The sequence below is a fragment of the Choloepus didactylus genome, chromosome 2, assembly GCF_015220235.1.
Source record: "Choloepus didactylus isolate mChoDid1 chromosome 2, mChoDid1.pri, whole genome shotgun sequence".
Taxonomy (NCBI): Eukaryota; Metazoa; Chordata; class Mammalia; order Pilosa; family Megalonychidae; genus Choloepus; species Choloepus didactylus.
Window position 1 is genome coordinate 222,323,936 of NC_051308.1, and position 19,148 is coordinate 222,343,083.

At 35.1% G+C, this 19,148-nt stretch overlaps 1 protein-coding gene across 1 annotated transcript in view; it reads right to left on the reverse strand.

Annotated features, from left to right (window-relative positions):
• Positions 1 to 656: 656 nt before the first annotated feature.
• STX12 (syntaxin 12) overlaps positions 657 to 19,148 on the reverse strand; it is a 47,247-nt gene continuing 28,755 nt past the window's right edge. Inside the window, exons 4-9 of the mRNA XM_037828018.1 lie at positions 18,356 to 18,493; positions 13,268 to 13,311; positions 11,950 to 12,055; positions 4,656 to 4,728; positions 3,862 to 3,944; positions 657 to 2,688 (exon numbers count right to left, since the gene is read on the reverse strand). Of these exons, the coding sequence (XP_037683946.1) occupies positions 2,596 to 2,688; positions 3,862 to 3,944; positions 4,656 to 4,728; positions 11,950 to 12,055; positions 13,268 to 13,311; positions 18,356 to 18,493 (537 nt within the window). The 3' untranslated portion in view covers positions 657 to 2,595. The remainder of the gene's footprint in view (positions 2,689 to 3,861; positions 3,945 to 4,655; positions 4,729 to 11,949; positions 12,056 to 13,267; positions 13,312 to 18,355; positions 18,494 to 19,148) is intronic.

Below are 19,148 nucleotides of genomic sequence, written 5' to 3' on the forward strand. Positions count from 1 at the left end.
TCTCCATGGCAACATGGGGCACGACTCCCATGGATGAGCCTGGAACTGGCATCGTGGGATTGAGAATGCCTTCTTGACCAAAAGGGGGAAAAGAAAGGAAACAAAATAAAGTTTCAGTGGCTGAGAGATTTCAAATGGAGTTGAGAAGTTATTCTGGACCTTATTCTTATGCATTAAATAGATATCCCTTTTTAGCTTTTAGTGTACTATAATAGCTAGAAGGAAATACCTGAAACTGTTGAACTGCAACCCAGTAGCCTTGATTCTTGAAGACAACTGTATAACTAGCTAGGTAGCTTTTATTGTATGACTGTGTGATTGTGAAAATTTTGTCACTTACACTCCCTTTATCCAGTGTATGGACAGATAAGTAGAAAAATGGGAACAAAAATTAAATGAATAATAGGGGGTGGGATGTTTTGGTGTTCTTCTTTATTTGTATTCTTAATCTTTTTTTTTTTTTTGAGTAATGAAAATGTTCAAAAATTTATTTTAGTCATGAATACACAACTTTCTGATGGTACTGTGAACAACTGATTGTACACTGTGGATGACTGTAGGGTATGTGAATATAACTCAATAAAACTGAATTAGGAAAAAAAAAAGAAACACTGTCTTGGACCATGGTGCCCCCAAAGATGATCAAGACACAGATGGGGAGGATTCTGTGAATAGGTTTATTAGGACCATCTAGCAGAATCTTTGGCAACTATCACAAATCCTAGGCCAAGTTCATCTTTGTTACCCATGACCATCATCACTACAACTAGTATTACAGAATAGAACTATGGTTGTTTTACCCAAATTCAAATAGTTTTCACAATGACATTTTTTTTTTCTTTTCTGGAATATTACAAATGATGTATCCAAATTCAGCTATAATTTGGAATTGAAGGGGCAGTTATCATAGAACCAAGGAATTAGCTCTGAAGTTGCTGCTTGGGCCACTTGGACCAAAAATTCCATCCTGTATTTGCAAGAAAAGGATACAGCCACACCTATTCCATCCTCCAAACCAACCATCAACTGATCCCTCCAGTCTTGCTCCTACAGAGTGTGGCAGGTTTCAGTTTTTCTCAGGAGGAACATTACCTAATATCTACCTCATTAAGATGTTAACTCATAAAAACTTATACTACAAAAGCTTTTAAAATGTTTATTTGTATTAATTGGGTAGAATGGTGCAAGAGTGCAAAGAAACTTATGCATTTGGGCTCTTATTTCCCTACTGTTCACATTAGTTTATAAAAGAAGATAAAGTAACATTAAGTGAAATGGAACAAAGGAATATAAATATACCCAGGGTAGTCAAGTCCTCTAATTCACTAAAGGATGATCTGAAATAGTTGGCCTGATTCACATTTATATGAGATCCTAAAGAAACTGTGTTCCCTTTAACTGCTCTAAGCCTGTGAAAAAAGGGAAGTGGAAGAAATATTACAAGACAGCAATCTTTTATTGAAACATTTTTTTGTCTAAAACTATGCATGGAGAGATTAATCTCTTGTTCATAAATTAGGATAAGTCTAACATCACTATTCCAAACCAGTATTATTTACAAAAAAAAGAACCTTTTCATTGCTTTATAGCCAGGTTCACAGGAGTACATTTTAAACCAACTTCAGTCTAGCTTTTAAAATCTTCCTCCCATCAAATGCCCAGCAACCCTTATGGGGTAGAGGGCAGCTTTCTGAAAGCAGCATTCATTATTCACCAGGAATGTAGAACCACAAGTGAACAACAACAATAAAAAGATTAAATCATTTCAAACAATTTCCATCTGCTTTTCCAAAAACATGCTTTGTCTAATTCTCCCTTTCTATACAGATGGGTGGGAGAAGGAGTGTACCACAGAGTTTACCAAAGTATAGTAATGTTAATTAAATTAACTTCTTCAAAAAAATAAGATAGCTTAGTGTGTATAAGGATGAACTGCTGTGGATGACCCTAGCAGACAATAAAGTGAACCTTAAACCCAGTCTAGGAATGTGTACCACAACAACTGACCAGCTCAAATAGATACTTCTCACTTAATCTAGATTATGTGTGCAAATTTTTACTTTCAGTTAAATACAGTGCCAAAATCTTTCAAAGCAGATAGAGAATAGGCCTCTTAGAAATTCAAATTAAAATGTTAAATAATAAAAACTGTTGGCTTATTATACAGTTTTTGACAGGCTCCAATATGCCCTGTGCCAGAAAGTAATTCTATCTCAATTGCTAGTAAAAAATAAATCTGGTATACACATAAAAAGACAATATTACAAGACTGTAGTGTCACCTGTCAAAACGAATGTCTAGAATGGAATCTTCAGTAAACACTTAGGACAAAGGGCAATAAGAATACAAGAGAAAGCAACATCCACATAAATTAATTCCAAATTTAGAAGTCAATAAAATGTATACATAAATTGATAAATACTGTCTCCATAGATCACTAATTCCAAGGACTAGTTAGTAGTTAGTTTCTAACTAAATTACTACAGGACGTTCTGGTGTATGATCTCTTCTTGTAATCAGTTTGTTCTGGCAAGACTCCAACAAGCCCTTGCCCTTGAAAACAGCTCAGTGGGAGAAGGTTCTGAGGCAAGCACTTCATTTAGAAGCTTGCCAGATAATAAGTCCCAAGATTACAATAATCACTAACAGGACAAGCACCAGGATACAGATCTTCTTGTGAGATTTTTTCTGAGGAAAGAAATAGGTAAAGATACTCATGAAATAAGTAAAGTTTTTTATTTCTAAGACTCTACAAGTGCTTCTTAAATCTGCCTCCTTGTAATTCAAAATTAACTCTATCCATGGACAAATATTCAGAGACCTTTCCAAAATCTCAACATTCACCAATGCAATATTAGCAGCAAAGTAAGTTATTTTTGCATGTGTTTTTAATAAAAGTTTTATACCTACATAAAATTTTATGTTCATTGTAAAGAATACAGATAAGTAGAAAGAATTGAAAATAATAACCCACAGATAAAATTGTTGACATTCATAGTTCCTTCTGCTCTTTTATCTATGTAGATTGTTAATTGACTTAACTGGGATCAAGTTTTCTCTTCTTCTCACTTAACATTTTAGCACAAAATTTTTCTATGATTATGAACTCTTTATAAACATCTATTTTAATGCCCACATAACATAACATTGAGTGGATTTATATAATTTATTTAATTATTCTTTTACTGTTAGATACTCAAGTCATCACATGGTTTTTAAAGGAAATACTATTATTAAATACAAATTTCTTTTAAGAACATTTCAGGTAAAATGAAGTTATCCTAAGAACATGAAAAATGACTTGATGCTATTTATGTCTAAAATTCCATGCAACACCAAATTGAGGGGAAATGAGAAGGACCTTAGTCACAATATTTGTATAGTGAGATAGAGAACAGCTAATATGTAGAAGAATATCACTTTACAGAAACAGCTCCATAATGATTACCTATTTATTCAAAGAGCAGTCAGGGTTGATCCCATGTCCATCCTCTGTGACAAGTCAACATAAATTATCTAGAGAGCCCTATTTTACCTGTACCTATTATTGTCCTAATCTAAAAAAATTTCAGCTGTTTAGGATACAAAATCAGCCTTATATCAGATTTAGGTATTGTGCTAACTTATAGGCCTAGCTTTATAGCCAGTTGGTTTCTGTGTAAGTTTATGCATGGTTCCACACTTTTTGTGTATCTCTCTGCAAAGGAAAATACTAAAAATGGAACTGGGGCAGCAGCTATGACTATGTGCCTCCAATTTAAGCCTAAGCAAGAGGCTGTAGCCATTCTCAATGTGTCAATGCACTATGATGACCCAAAAAAGTCTGCAGCAGAGAGTGACTTTCACTGGGACTGCTTTTACCTGATAGTAAGCAGCTCGCTGTAACTGATCAACAGCTCTTTCAACATGCACCTCCGAGCTTTCCACATTGGCTTCTATGCTATCTGCAAAAAGAACAGCAGATATTTTATCAAACTCAGAAGTTTAAAGTCTGAAAATTGAGCAGACTTGATTTTATGGGTCCTGGTTTTATTACTACCATCCCAACTATCTAGCCAGGGAATCAAGAGTTACTAACCCCATAAGAAAATATCTCTATTCTTGGGAAATAAACACTGAAATATTTAGTATGCAATTCACCCACAAATGACAGAAAAAATTATGAATATATATATATAGATAGATAGATGAGAGAGAGAAAGAGAGAGAGAGCACAAGTGCAACTATGAAAGCAAATAGTGTATGGTGTAGAATGTCAACAAGAGGTAATAGGTATTACAGAAGTTCCTTGTAGCATTTTTATTTTTGCAACTTTTTATAAACTTGCAGTTATTTCTCAATAAAAAGTTTTCTTTTTGTTTTTTAAGTTACTAATCCCATAATTGTGCAAGTTTCTGGAACTAAAAGCTGGGAAGCTGATAACTATTTCCCTAAAGAGTCATACTAATCAGAGGCTATGGCAAGTAAACAGGGCTGAGCATTCAAGGACACCTCACAATAACTTCTATATTTGAAAACATGAGAAAACTGTTAGGAAAATAGTTTTTTAAAATGGCATTCCTAAATTTTAATTCTACAGCTGACATGTCTTACTGACTTCTTTGCACACAAATACTACTAACTCACCTTGAGGTTAAGGGATCAATAATACATACCAATCAGATCACCTTGGTCATGGATCATCATTGCCAGATCTTTAAATATCTGATTGACATCCAATATATCAGCCTAAGGAACACAAAAAACAATTAACTAACATTAAACAACATGTTAGAAGATTCATTCCTTCTATTTACCTCAAGTTTTGGTTATTAACATAACACACATGATTTAAGGCTCTATAAATCATGCTTTCTCCATAAACAGAAAATAGAGAATTAAATCTGAGAGCATAAGTTATCAGGGAAAGATTTATGTTAAAGGTTCCTAGATTGTAAGCTCTTACAGCAGTCACATCTATTCATGAGTTGTAATGGTTGTCTCTCAATTCTAAGATGCTGAGCTATTTGTGTGTAACCTGGTTGGGCCCTGGAACTTCAGGTATCTGTGAGACTCAGAGCCAGAGTTCAGCAGCTATGAATGTCAGGATTACCCCATACAGCAAATGTTAAAGAAGCTGAAAAAGGGATCAGACTTGAATTAGAGATATGAAGGAAATGGACTTGGTTAGGACTAAGGTAAATCAGACTAAAGGGAAAAGGATGATATTGATTGTGTTTTAAATCCTCAGCTTCTCCGTGAGAAGTTCAGCTTCTCTGTGGTGCAAAAATCTATATTTTCTGTAGCATACTATATAAGTTAACTTGAATGGTTAGTTTATTCAAACACCATAATTACACGGAACCTTGAATAGGGGGTGAGATCTGGTTGGTTTGTACAGGTTAGCGTGAAACCCTGATACATCCTAAAGTAATTTGGGCAGAGAATAAAAATATTTGCAAAGCCCCCATGAGGGACTGGAGAAAAATGTGGAAACATTAAACTTCCCCACCTGGGGAATTCCTGATATTCTTGCAAGCATTGGGGACTACCATTGTGGTAGGCCAAGTCCATGATATTGGGGCTTGCTCTTATGACGCACGTTACTGCAAAGGAGAGGCTAAGTCTACTTATAATTGTGCCTATGAGTCACTCCCAGAGAACCTCTTTTGTTGCTCAGATGTGGCCTGTCTCTCTCTAAGCCCACTCAGCAGGTAAACTCACTGCCCTACCCCCTACATGGGACATGACTCCCAGGGTGTAAATCTCCCTGGCAACGTGGGACATGACTCCTGGGGATGAGCCTGGACCCGATATTGTGGGATTAAGAAATCCTTTCTGACCAAAAAGGGGAAGAGAAATTAAATAAAATAAAGTTTCAGTGGCTGAGAGGTCTCAAATGGAGTTGAGAAGTCATTCTGGAGGTTATTCTTATGCATTATATAGATATCCCTTTTCAGCTTTTTGTACTATAATAGCTAGAAGGAAATATCTGAAACGGTTGAACTGCAATCCAGTATCCTTGATTCTTGAAGATGATCATATAACCATATAGCTTATATGGTGAGACTGTGATTGTGAAAACCTTGTGGTTCACACTCCCTTTATCCAGTGTATGGACAGATGAGTAGAAAAAAGGGGGACAAAATGTAAATGACTAATAGGGGGAAAAAAAAAGTATGAGATTTTTTGGGTGTTCTTTTTTACTTTTATTTTAATTTTTATTCTATTTTTAGTTTTATTTTTTGGAGTAAGGAAAATGTTCAAAAAATTGATTGTGGTTATGAATGCACAACTATACAATTGATTGTATACTTTGGATGATTGTATGGTATGTGAATATATCTCAATAAAATTTCATTAAAAAAGAGAGAGACAAAGGAGGACGTTATATATTAATAAAAGGGGCAATGCATCAAGAAGAAATAACAATCATAAATATTTATGTACCTAACCACATTGCCCCCAAATATATGAGGAAAACACTGGCAAAACTGAAAAGAGAAATATACACCTCTACAATAATAGTTGGAGACTTCAATATACCACTTTCATCAATAGGTAGAACATCTAGATGAAGATCAATAGGAAACAGAGAACTTGTATAATATGGTAAGTGACCTAGACATAACAGACATATACAGAACTCTGTACCCCAAAACAGCAGGATATACATTCTTCTCAAGGGCACATGAATCATTTTCCAGGATAGAACACATGTTGGATCACAAAACAAGTCTCAATAAATTTGGACAAGTCTCAGTAAATTTAAAAAGATTGAAATTTTTCAAAGCATCTTGTCTGATCATAATGGAATGAAGCTGGAAATCAGTAACAGGCAGAGAACTGGAAAATCCATAAATACATGGAAGTTAAATAATACTCTCTTAAAAAATCAGTGGGTCAAAGAACAAACTGCAAGGGAAATCAGTAAATATCTTGAGATGAATGAAAATGAGAATACAACAAAACAAAACTTATGGAATGAAATGAAGACGGTGCTGAGAGGGAAATATAGCCATAAATGCTTACATTAAAAGAGAAGAAAGAGCTAAAATCAAAGACCTAACTGCACACCTGGAGGAACTAGAAAAAGAACAGCAAACTAACCCCAAAGCAAGCAGAAGGAAAGAAAAAACATAGGTTAGAGGAGAAATAAATGAAATTGAGAATAAAAAACAGGAATTAACAAAACCAAAAGTTGGTTCTTTGAAAAGATCAATAAAATTGACAAACCCTTAGCTAGTCTGACAAAGAAAAAAAAGAAATAAGACACAAATAAATTCAGAAATAAGAGTGGGGACATTGCTATTGAACCCCAAAATAAAAGGCATCATAAGAGGATACTATGAACAACTGTATGTCAACAAATTAGACAACCTAGATGAAATGGACAAATTCTCAGAAACACACCAACAACCTACAGTGACTCTAGAAGAAATAGAATTCCTCAACAGACCAATTACAAGTAAATAGGTTGAATTCGTCATCAAAAACCTCCCAATAAAGAAAGCCCCAGGACCAGATGGCTTCACAGGTGATTCTACCAACCATTTTAAGAAGAAATAATATGAATCCTGCTCAAACTCTTCCAAAAAATTGAAGAGGTAGGAACACCACCTAACTCATTCTTCAAGGTCAACATCACCCTAATACCAAAGTCACATAAAGATATTACAAGAAAAGAAAATTACAGATTTCTCTTATGAATATAAGAAGCAAAAATCCTCAACAAAATACTTGCAAATTGAATCAAAAGAATTATACACCATGATTAAATGGGTTTTATCCCAGGTATGCAAGGGTGGTTCAACATAAGAAAATCAATCAGTGTAGTACACCACATTAACAAATCAAAGGAGAAGAACTGTCTGATTATCTTCATTGACGCAGTAAAGGCATTTGATAAAATCCAGTATCCCTTCTTGATAAAAACACTTCAAAAAATAGGAATAAAAGGAAACTTTCTCAACTTGACAAAGAGCATCCATGAAAAACCCACAGCTAACATCGTACTTCATGGTAAAAGACTGAAAGCTTTCCCAATGAGATTGGTAATAAGACAAGGATGCCCACTGTCACAACTGTTATTCAACACTGTACCAGAAGTTCTAGCTAGAGAAATTAGGCAAGAAAAAGAAATAAAAGGCATTCAATCTGGAAAGGAAGAAATAAAATTTTCACTATTTGTAGATGATATGATCTTATACCTAAAAAGACCTGAAAAATCTACAACAAAACTAGTAGACCTAATAAATGAGTTCAGAAAAGTGGCAGGAAACAAAATTAACAGGCAATAATCAGTAGTGTTTCTATACACTGGTAATCAGTAATCTGTGAAGGAAATCAGGAAAAAAAATTTCATTTACAATAGCAACTAAAAGAATCAAACATCTAGGAACAAACTTAACCAAGGAGGTAAAAGACCTGTATTCAGAAAACTACAACGGATTGCTAAAAGAAATCAAAGAAGACCTAAATAAATGGAAGGATATTCCATGTTCATGGATTGAAAGACTGAATATTGTTAAGATGTCAGTTCTACCCAAGATGATTTATAGATTCAATGCAATCCCAATAAAAATTCCAACAGCTTACTTTGCAGAATTGGAAAAGCCAATCATCAAATTTATTTGGAAGTGTAAGGTGCCTGAAATAACCAAAAACATCTGAAAAAGAACTAAGTTGGAAGATTCACGCTTCCTAACTTTAAGGCATATTACAAAACTACAGTGGTCAAAATATCATGGTACTGGTATAAAGACAGATATATTGACCAATGGAATCAAATGGAGAGTTCAGAAATAGACCCTCACATCTATGGCCAGTTGATTTCTGACAAGGCTGCCAAGTCCACTCAATGGGAAAGAACAGTTTCTTCAACAAATGGTGCTGGGAGAACTGGCTATCCATATGCAAAAGAATGAAAGAGGATCCCTATTGCACCCTGTATACAAAAATTAACTCAAAATCGATCAAAGACCTAAATACAAGAGCCAGGACTATAAAATTCCTAGAAGAAAATTTCGGGAAGCATCTTCAGGATCTTGTGGTAGCAATGGCTTCTGTGACTTTGTATACAAAGCAAAAACAATGAAAGAAAAAAAACAGATAAATGGGATCTCCTCAAAATTAAAAACTTTTGTGCATCGAAAGACTCTGTCACGAAAATGGAAAGGCCACCTACTCAATGGGAGAAAATATTTGGAAACCACATAACCAATAAGGGTTTAATATCCACTATATATTTAAAAAAAATCCTACAAGTCAACAGTAAAAAGACAAACAATCCAATTAAAAAATGGGCAAAAGACATGAATAGATATTTTTCAAAGAGGATACATAAATGGCTAAAAAGCACCAAGAAAAGATGCCCAACATCACTAACTATTGGGGAAATGCAAATCAAAACCACAATGAGGTATCATCTCGAACTCACTTGAGTGGCTACTATTAAAAAAACAGAAAATTACAAGTGTTGGAAAGGATGTGGAGAAATAGGAGCTCTCATTCATTGCTGGTGGGAATGTAAAATGGTGCAGCTGCTGTGGAGGACAGTTTGGCAATTCCTATAGCTAAATATAGAATTACTGTATGACTCAGCAATCCCACAACTAGGTGTGTAGCCAGAAGAACTGAAAGCAGAGACTTGAACAGATACCTGCACACCAATGTTCATAGCAGCATTATTCACAATTGCCAAAAGACGGAAGCAACCAAGTGTCCATCAACAGATAAATGAATTAAAAAATGTGGTATATACATACAATGGAAAACTATTCAGCTGTAAAAAGGAATGAAGTCCTAATGCATGTTACAACATGGATGAACCTTGAGGACATTATGCTGGGTAAAATAACCCAGACATAAAAGGACAAATATTGTATGAGTGCACTGATATGAACTAATTACAATGAGCAAACTCACAGGGTTAGAATCTAGAATATAGGTTACCCAGGGATAGACTGGAGGTAGAGAATGGGTAGTTAATGCTTATTTAGGTTGATTGTAAAGGTTTGGAAGTGGATGGTGGTGATGGTAGCACATTATTGCGAGCACAATTAACAGCACTGAATTATGTATGTGAATGTGATTGAAGGGGGAAGTTTTGGGTCATGTATGTTACTAGAAAGAAAGTTAGAGGATAAAACATGGGACTGTATGATACAGAGAACACTGTTGTGGATGATGGCCTGGGGTTAATATTACAAGTATAAGAATGTTCTTTCATGAATTATAACAAATAAACGACCCTAATACAAGGTGTTAAATAGGGTGGGTAGATGGGGAAAAAATACACCTAATGTAAACTATGGACTATAGTTAATAGTGCATGTTTAATATTTTTTCATCATTTGTAACATAAGTACCAAACTAATGCAAAGTGTCAATGATAGGGTGGTATATGGGAATGCTGTATTTTTACATGATTTTTCTTAAAACCTACAACTTCTCTAATTAAAAATAATAATAGGACATATTTCATAGATCTATGTATTAGGTGTTTTAAATGAGATAATCCATGCAAATTGCTTCACACAATTTCTGTAACACAGAATCTCTCAATAAATTCTGGCTATTACTGTTAAAAAAAAAATAGTACAATTATAAAGAAGTGGTATCATCAATTATAACAAATGTTCCACATCAATGTAAGGTGGGAATCCTGTATTTTTTGCATGACTGTTCTGTAAATCTACAACTTCTCTAATAAAAATTAAAAAAAAAAAAAAATCAAGCCAGGCTAAGGAATCTGGACTTAATTCTGTTGAATATGAAGTGATCCACTCTATTCCTGACATCCACCCTTAGCTCCACATGTCACTCTATGTCCTGCTGTAACAGTATGTCTAAAATAAGACAACCAAGTCAATGATTAGCAGGGGTAGGTGAAAAAGAATAGAGGAAAGATATGACATCTTTGAAGGCAATAAAATAACTATAAGTTAAGGATAAACTATACCATCTAAAAATGGAAATGGATGGCCTCTAGAGCAGTGGATCTCAAACCTGGCTGCATATTGTAATCACCTGAGGGAGCTTTTTAAAAAAATATATGGTGCCCAGGGCCTCAACCCCAGAAACTCTGAATTATTAGGTTGAACCATATAAAACTGTGTATATCTGCCATTTTAAACATACAAAACCCAGAAATTTTGCATAGTTGAATCTGTCACAATGGGGGAGGAGAGCCAGGGAATTTTTTTTTTTTAAACTTCTCCAGGTGATTCTAATGTGCAGCAAAGGTTCAGAACCACTGCCACAGATGAGGGTCAAGAAGTAGCTCAAAGTTTCTCTATTCTACTCTCCTTTACTTCTCCCCACTGCCCCTTTGGGACTTTTCCCCCGGGAACACCAGCCTCTTTCTACCTCCAAGAAGAAGAAAACTCAGGTTTAAGAATATTTTACTGGTTACTGTACAAAGTTAAAATTGGAAGCTCAGTTAGGTAAGAAAGGCCTACAGACTTCTCTTCCAACCCCTCCTCAGTATGTGCTCCTATTTCCCCAACCGCTGAAGTGATAAGATTCACAATTTGGGACTGGACTTTAGTATGCACAAAAACGGAACAAACCTTTTGGCCTTTTATTCTGAGCTATTCGTTTCTACCATACAAAAGGACTCTCTATGGAGTCTTGCCTAACTTGAGAGCTTGGGATTGAGGTTTGGGGACAAAGGCCTAATGAGCAATAAAATATTTATTGCTTGCTCTGTTCTCTAAGCATATTTCTCATGGAGACATATGAGATGTGGTGACTGAAGAAAGGGGATTTGAGTATTCCTGGGCACCGTGGCTAACACCATTGTAACAATTCAAACTCACTATACACGGAGACAAATAATATGCAAATCACACAATGACTCATATCATACTTTTTCATAAACTTTGAGAGGAAATCCAGGTGGACTAAAGCAAGTCCAGATATTTGCAGACACACTGAGTCAAGCAAAATATGTGACCTGGCTCTCACCTCCAGCTGCCGAATTGCCGTTTCCCTCTCTTTAATAAGTTCCAGATCCTGCTCCGTGATGGCCACCTCATCTTCCTGGCTCTGCATCTGGTTCCATTCCTCATGGCTGCAGGGAGACAAGCACACTAGTTGATTCATGAGACATGCCTACGACATCTTTACTGCCAGTAGAGCCCATCCAAAGACAGTCACACCAGGATTCCAACTCCACTGACATCAATACAAAGACCCTGAGGGTCACATACTTCATATCCAGAGATCAAGAGCTGACAACACTAAGAAAACAAAGTCTTGGCTTCCATGGACAAAATTGAGACGAAGCATTATGAGGGATAAGACTTCTTGTTTCCATTTACAGGTACACTCTGTAATCTTGCTAAGGTTTGCTAGACAAGGAAAATAGCCAGAGATTTGAAGTCAATGAAGTATATTGGCCCATCGTCTTCCAGGGACTCTCAAAGTGCAAGCTGTATTGGTATTTTGGGTACTAAATGGGTGAAGGTTAAGTGACCTGTCAGTGCTCTGACAATTAGTCAAACAGAATCATATCTCCTGGTTTTCAGGAATTTCCTAGTGAAGTAATGCTTTGGATGAAATGCCTCAACAGAAAACAAATGTAAAAAGCTAGTAAAATGCTATAACCTTTCTTTTTGATTACCATATTTAGAAGAAAGGCATATTACATATTACCCTAGAATTGAAACATTTTGAGAATCCAGTACTAAGCATTTTTCCAATAGTACTATAAATCATACTTCATCCTCCCAGTATTTAAAGAATGTTTTCCAGGTTTTAGAGATACAAAACTGAATAAGACAGAATCCCCCAGGTCTTTGTGGTTCTCATAGTGCAGTGGGGGGGGGGGGGGGATACATATCTATGATAAGTTCCGAGCTATCACCACACATATATTTCTATGGGATTAGTTAATTCAGCTTGGAGAAGAAAAAGGAGACATCTTTCACATTCAAATTGTTTGCTTTTCCTCTTAATACTCCTGAAGGATGAGTTGTCCCAATTTTAAAGATGAGTGAACAGAAGCCCAAGAACTTTGAAGGACTTACATCTGAATTACAGATAAGATGATTTATAGATAAAATGTTTTTTTTTTTTTTTAATTTATTACTTCCATAATGCAAAGACCTTAGAAAAGCCCATGGTCTTAACTTTTAAATTTTATTTTGTGGATTATAAAATGTCCCCTAAGTCTCCCTTTGTTTTGCCCTCCTTTCTTTTCCCTGATTTTAAAAATTAACAAGTATAAAAATATAAAATCCCATCTCAATTATCTAGCAGGCTGTATGAATAATCCCTTTACCTGCCAAATGAGACAAGCTGCTCCTCTCTTTGCCTCTCCTCTGCCTAGAAAACAGATGGTATTAGTACTACAAGAATTATGTCACAGACAGATACACAAAACAAGGGTTTTTCTTTATTACAGTATAAAGAAGCAACATCCCTTAGCTCTCACAGCTCTGTTAGATGACATTGGACTCTGGCAATCTGTCTCTTACAAGAAAATGAGTATGAAGTGGTTAAAGGCAAATCTGCATTCCAGTTTGGGCCTAGAACAGAAACCATACTAAACTGGGTGAGAACATGGGCAGGAGAGAAGGGTAAAAAACAAAAGCAACCTATTTAAAAATTGGGGGGATGGAGGATTAAGGGAAAGGGCTGAAAACTTGTAAAGAAACAAATTTTCAGAATATGTAAAGATTTAAAAAACTGATGTTTACTGCATGTTAAGTAGCAAACTCACTTCAAAAATCAGTCTATGGGGTTTGCCCTTATGAAACTTATTCTTACAAAGGAGAAGCTAAACCTACTTATAATTATGCATAAGAGTCACCCTCAGAGAACCTCTTTTGTTGCTCAGATGTGACCTCTTTCTCTCAGCCAACTCTCCAAATAAACTCACTACCCTCCCCACTAAGTGGGACATGACTCTCAGGGATGAGCCTGGCCCTGGCATCATGGGATTGAGAATGCCTTCTTGACCAAAAGGGGGAAAAGAAATGAAACAAAACAGAGCTTCAGTGGCTGAGAAGTCTCAAATAGAGTTGAGAGGTCAATCTGGAGGTTATTCTTATGCATTATACAGATACTCCTTTTTAGTTTCTAGTATATTAGAATAGCTAGAAGGAAATATCTGAATCTGTTGAACTGTAATCCAGAAGACTTGATTCTTGATGATGACTGTATAACTATATAGCTTTTATCATGTGACTGTGTGAAAGTGAAAATCTGGTGACTGACACTCCTTTTAACCAGTGTATGGGCAGATGAGTAATAAAATAACGACAAAAATATAAAAACAATGGGGGGAGGGGATAAGGGGTATGGGATGTTTTGGGTGTTCTTTTTTATTTATTTATTTTATATTTTTTCTTTATTTTGGAGTAATGAAAATGCTCTAAAACTGATAGTAGCAATGAATGCACAACTATATGATGATACTGTGTTCCACTGATTGTATGCTTTGGATGGATTATATGGTGTGTGAGCATATCACAATAAAATTGCATTTTAAAAAATCAGTCTAATGCATTTACCACTCTTTATAATTTAAAAACAAACCAAGAAAAAAAATTTAAGACCAATCTCTTTTCACTAAAAAAAAAGCAAAAAAAAAAAAGCATTCCCTTTCTATAACAGTGGTAATTAAAGGACCAGCAAAATGAACAAAACACAACATGTCAAAATTCTACCCAGCCAGAGGAAACAGTGTGAATTCTTTAAATTTTCACTTTTACATTTTACCCAGATCAAAAAACAGAAACCGCTAGTGTCCCAGAAGCCTACCTATGTACCCTTCTCCAATCACAACCCTTTCCTCCCTCTCCCTTAAAGTAACTATTATCCTTCCTTTGTGATAATCATTTCCTTGCTTTTTAAAAATAGTGATACGCATCCTTATTCAACATAATTTTGCCTGTTTTTGAACTTTACACAAACAGACTCATGTTTTGTATTCTTTTGTGTTTCGTTTTGATCACTTCAGGTAACGCCGGATTCATTCCTGAGGCTGAATTTAACTGTGGGCTGCTCATTCTCTTTGCCGTATAATACTATCATATTTGAATATACTACAATGTATTTATCTACTCTACTGTTGATGGGCATGTGGGTGTTTCCAATTTTTGACTGCTATGAATAATACTAATATGAACATTCTTGTACATATATCCTGTATACATATATATCTACAGGTTTCTCTAGGATAAGTTTCTGGGTCATAAAGTATAATGTGTTCTGAAGATACAGCCAAAATGTTTTCAAAGTGGTTGTGCCAATTTATACTACCATTGAACAGAAAGGAGAGTTGCTGATGTATCATATCTACAACCACTACCCTCAGTGCTCACAGTTTTAAATTTCTGTCAGTCCTGTAGACAAGAAATAGTATCTCATTATGGTTTTAATTTGCAATACCACGACTACTAAGGTAGTTGAGCACATTTTCAGTTGTTAGATTATTATTTAAAACATCGTTAGGACATTACTTTTTTTCCGCTGTTTTGGCATTTGCAATCATGGTGCAAAAGCAATGGTGGGTAAAACTGCTGGTGTCTGAACATGAATCAAAGCAAAGGCACCAAACTATACCATCTGTCATTGCATTCATCACCACACACTCATAGCTTCTTTGTTCTAGATGAAGCCATACAAATAATTATTTAATTAAACTGTAACCCCTTAATTAATGTGTAATTAATACACATCTTTTTAATATTCTGTATGATAAAACAGGAAGGACATATAACGCACTTCTGCTGCATACACAGAAGTACTTTGATTGCACTTTTGCAATTGACTTGCAAGCTGAACTAGCCACAATTTTTAGGGAATACCATTTTTAAAAGAATAAACTGACAACTTATGGTTATTCAGACTAGTATTTGACAGACAACTTCTTGAAAGTAAACACGAGCCTGTTATTTTAAGGAAAAAAACTGACAATGTCTGTTGTCAATGATTAAAATCTAGCTTTCAAGTAAAAAAATAGAATTTTGGAAATTCTACCACTGTGAACTTGACAGTTTCCTAATATTTAAAGACTTTTCTGATGAAATTGATGGTAAGTAACAAATGTGATTTTTTTGATATTGCATAATGAAATGTATCAACACTTGGAAGACGTGTAACTACCAATATTTTCCACATGATAAATATACAATGTTACAAAATTAAGCATGGATAAAAGATCTGATCAAAGTACACGACAGACAATAATGCAACTAACTTTTGTCAAGTTTTGAAGTAGTATCAAAGAAGAATACTGACAATATCCGTAAATGTTATTAAAATGAATTAATAAACCTTTAAAATTTGTCTCAGCTTTGATTTCTAATATACAGTAAATATTGACAAATATAATCCATATAAACAAAGGCTCTTTGGGGTCCTTAATTTTTAAGAGTATAATGGGTTCCTGAGATCAAAAATTTGAGAACTGCTATACTACTGGGTCACGTCTTTTTCATACCGATTCACAGGAATTCTGCATACTAGTCCTTTGTCTATTATACACATAGCTTTGTCTATTATACACATATCTTCTCCCTGTTTGTGGCTTGTGTTTTCAAATATTTACATTTTCTTTGCTCTTCATTCTTTTCTGCTCCTCAGACTTTTCACGAGTTCACTTTCCTTCTGCCAGAAGGAAATTTTTTAGAATTTCCTTTAGTAAGGTGTGCTAATAGCAAACTCTCTTTTGACTGAAATTGTCTTTAGTTAGCCCTCATTCCGGATATATATTTTCACAGGGTTTAGAATCCTAGTAGGCAGTTATTGTCCCTCATTAAACATATTAAAGATATCACTCCACTGGCTTCCACTGCTGCTGCTGAGAAGTCAATTGTCAGTTTAACTTCTGTTTCTTTGAAAAAGTATTCTATTGTTTCTCTGGCTATTTTTTAAGATTTGTTCTTTGTCTTTTATCTGAAATTTTTCTATAATTATCTAGATAAGAGCTTCTTTTTATTTATCCTGCTTTGGATTTGTTGGATTTCTTGAAACTGGATTAGTGCCTTTCATCAGTTCTGGAAATATCACCTCTGTTCCCTATTCACTCTTTTCATTTTGTAACTTCAATTAAAACTATGTACCCTTTCATTCCATTCTTTCATTCTATTCTCTATTTCTCATAATCTTTCTTCCTTATTTAGTCCCTTAACCCACTGTCCAACATGCTAAATAATATCTTCTAGCCTCCTTTCTAGTTAGACTACCCACCCATTAAGTTTTTAAAAATGGAAAAAATTATTTTTCAATTCTAGAAGTTCTTATGACTCTTTTTCTAGTTTCCTGCTACCTGCAGATGTTTTCAAGTGAAAAAATCATAATTCTAATTTATAAAGCCTTTGTAGGTCTGTATCACCTTTTATTTCTACTGGCTCTCGTGCAGGGTACTTTGTTTCCTTGTGTACTTAGATATTTTTTTAATCACGTGTTGCTCAGTGCCCATGAAAAATTGTTTTTAGAGTATTATTTTAGGGCTAGAATAAAGAAGACTTCCTCTAGAGAGACATTGTACCTGCTTTTTCCTGGCACCTAGGTGCTCTACCAGTCCAGGACCACTTGAAGCTTGTGGCTTCTAGACCATTCAGGTAGTAGAATTTGGGCTATAAATCTGCATGAAGGTTACTCTGTGGCACAACTTCTCATTGTCTAGATTTCCCCTTCCTACTGTCCTCCTCTACCACCTGCTCAGGTCAGTGCTGATGCAACATTTTTTGCAGTTCCCTGGGGGAAAGAAGGGCTTGCCCATACCCTAAAGATATAGTCTTTTAGGGCCAGTTTAATTTGAAGAGCAACTTCTTTTAGACTCCCCACCTTGTATGGATCCTTGGCTTTGACTTTTGTTCCCCTCATACGAGAAGAGCATCAAAACTGAAGTTTAACTTCGCCCTCAGTAAATATACTCAATACAAAAGCACTTTCAGGGGTCTGCTTACCTCTTTAGGGTTTCACCTTCCCTTAGATTTGACCTTAATATTTTGACAGATCTTTGATGCTTTTGAGAAGTTGGGTTTTTAAAATCCAGTATTTGATAACTGTTTTCAAAGAGAGGATTGGTCCAAATAACCTAGCCTGCTGTATTCTAGGAAACAGATTCATTCACTTTTTTTTTAAGCAAGTTTTTAACATAAGACCATGTAAAAATGAAAAATGAAATTGCACATAATTCTACCTGCCATTTTTTAAAAACCTTTTGTACACATTCCTTTCCAGTCTTTGACCATATCCATACACATTTTTTACACAGATATATCAATCTGGTATTTTCATAACAATTGATGTATATATTTATTACTTGGGGTAACAGTAAACAAAGGCTAATGGCCAAAGGGAAAAAAAAAAAAAAGAAACCTGGGAAAGAACATTGTTTTTGAAATAAACTTACAGAAAGACGAGATCCAGCTCTTGCTCTGGCAATACTCTCCTTTTCCTTTTCCGATACCCTTCTCTGCACAGCCTGGAAACTGTTTAAGGCTGCAGAGAAGTCATTCATGAGGCGTTCCTTCTGAAGTTTCTGCTGGCGCTAAGGAAATTAAACAAGAACTTGAAATTTCATATTAACCCAGACTCATTTGTTTTAAATTCCCATAAAAGCAAAATTAAACCCCTTAAGGATTTCCTGGTAGGAAAAATTACTCTGAAATAAACTCTTCCTTAAATCAATAAATTTGTCCATTGCTACTCACAACCCTGGTTAATACTATAGGCCAAGCCAGCATTTTTCTTCTTTTCTTCCAACAAACCTGGGAACTGAGGGTCATAAACCTTGTAAGGTCATCTCAGAGGGAAATGAAATTCCTAATCTTTGTGACATGGAGAATCAAAAAGCAAAATAAATACTTTAGACGAAGATTGGACCCAAACAGATACTGGTTTTTGCCAACCTTTTTTATTGAAACTGCATTTACCTATACTGCATTCACAACTTCCTAGAAAACCATGGAATTACTGTCTTTTACAGAATAATGAAGTTTAAAATCTTTGAGAAACTGAAACCTATTTTGTATATCTACAGGCTACCTTTACCAAGCTTGCTGCTTCTATGTTTACTTCTGAAATACAGAAGTTAAAACTCATCCCTGACCTTAAGAAACTTTCCATGTATTTGCAGATAAAGAAAATAGACATATAAGTAACAAAATCATCGTAAGTAATTACCATACCCAATTAGTACTATA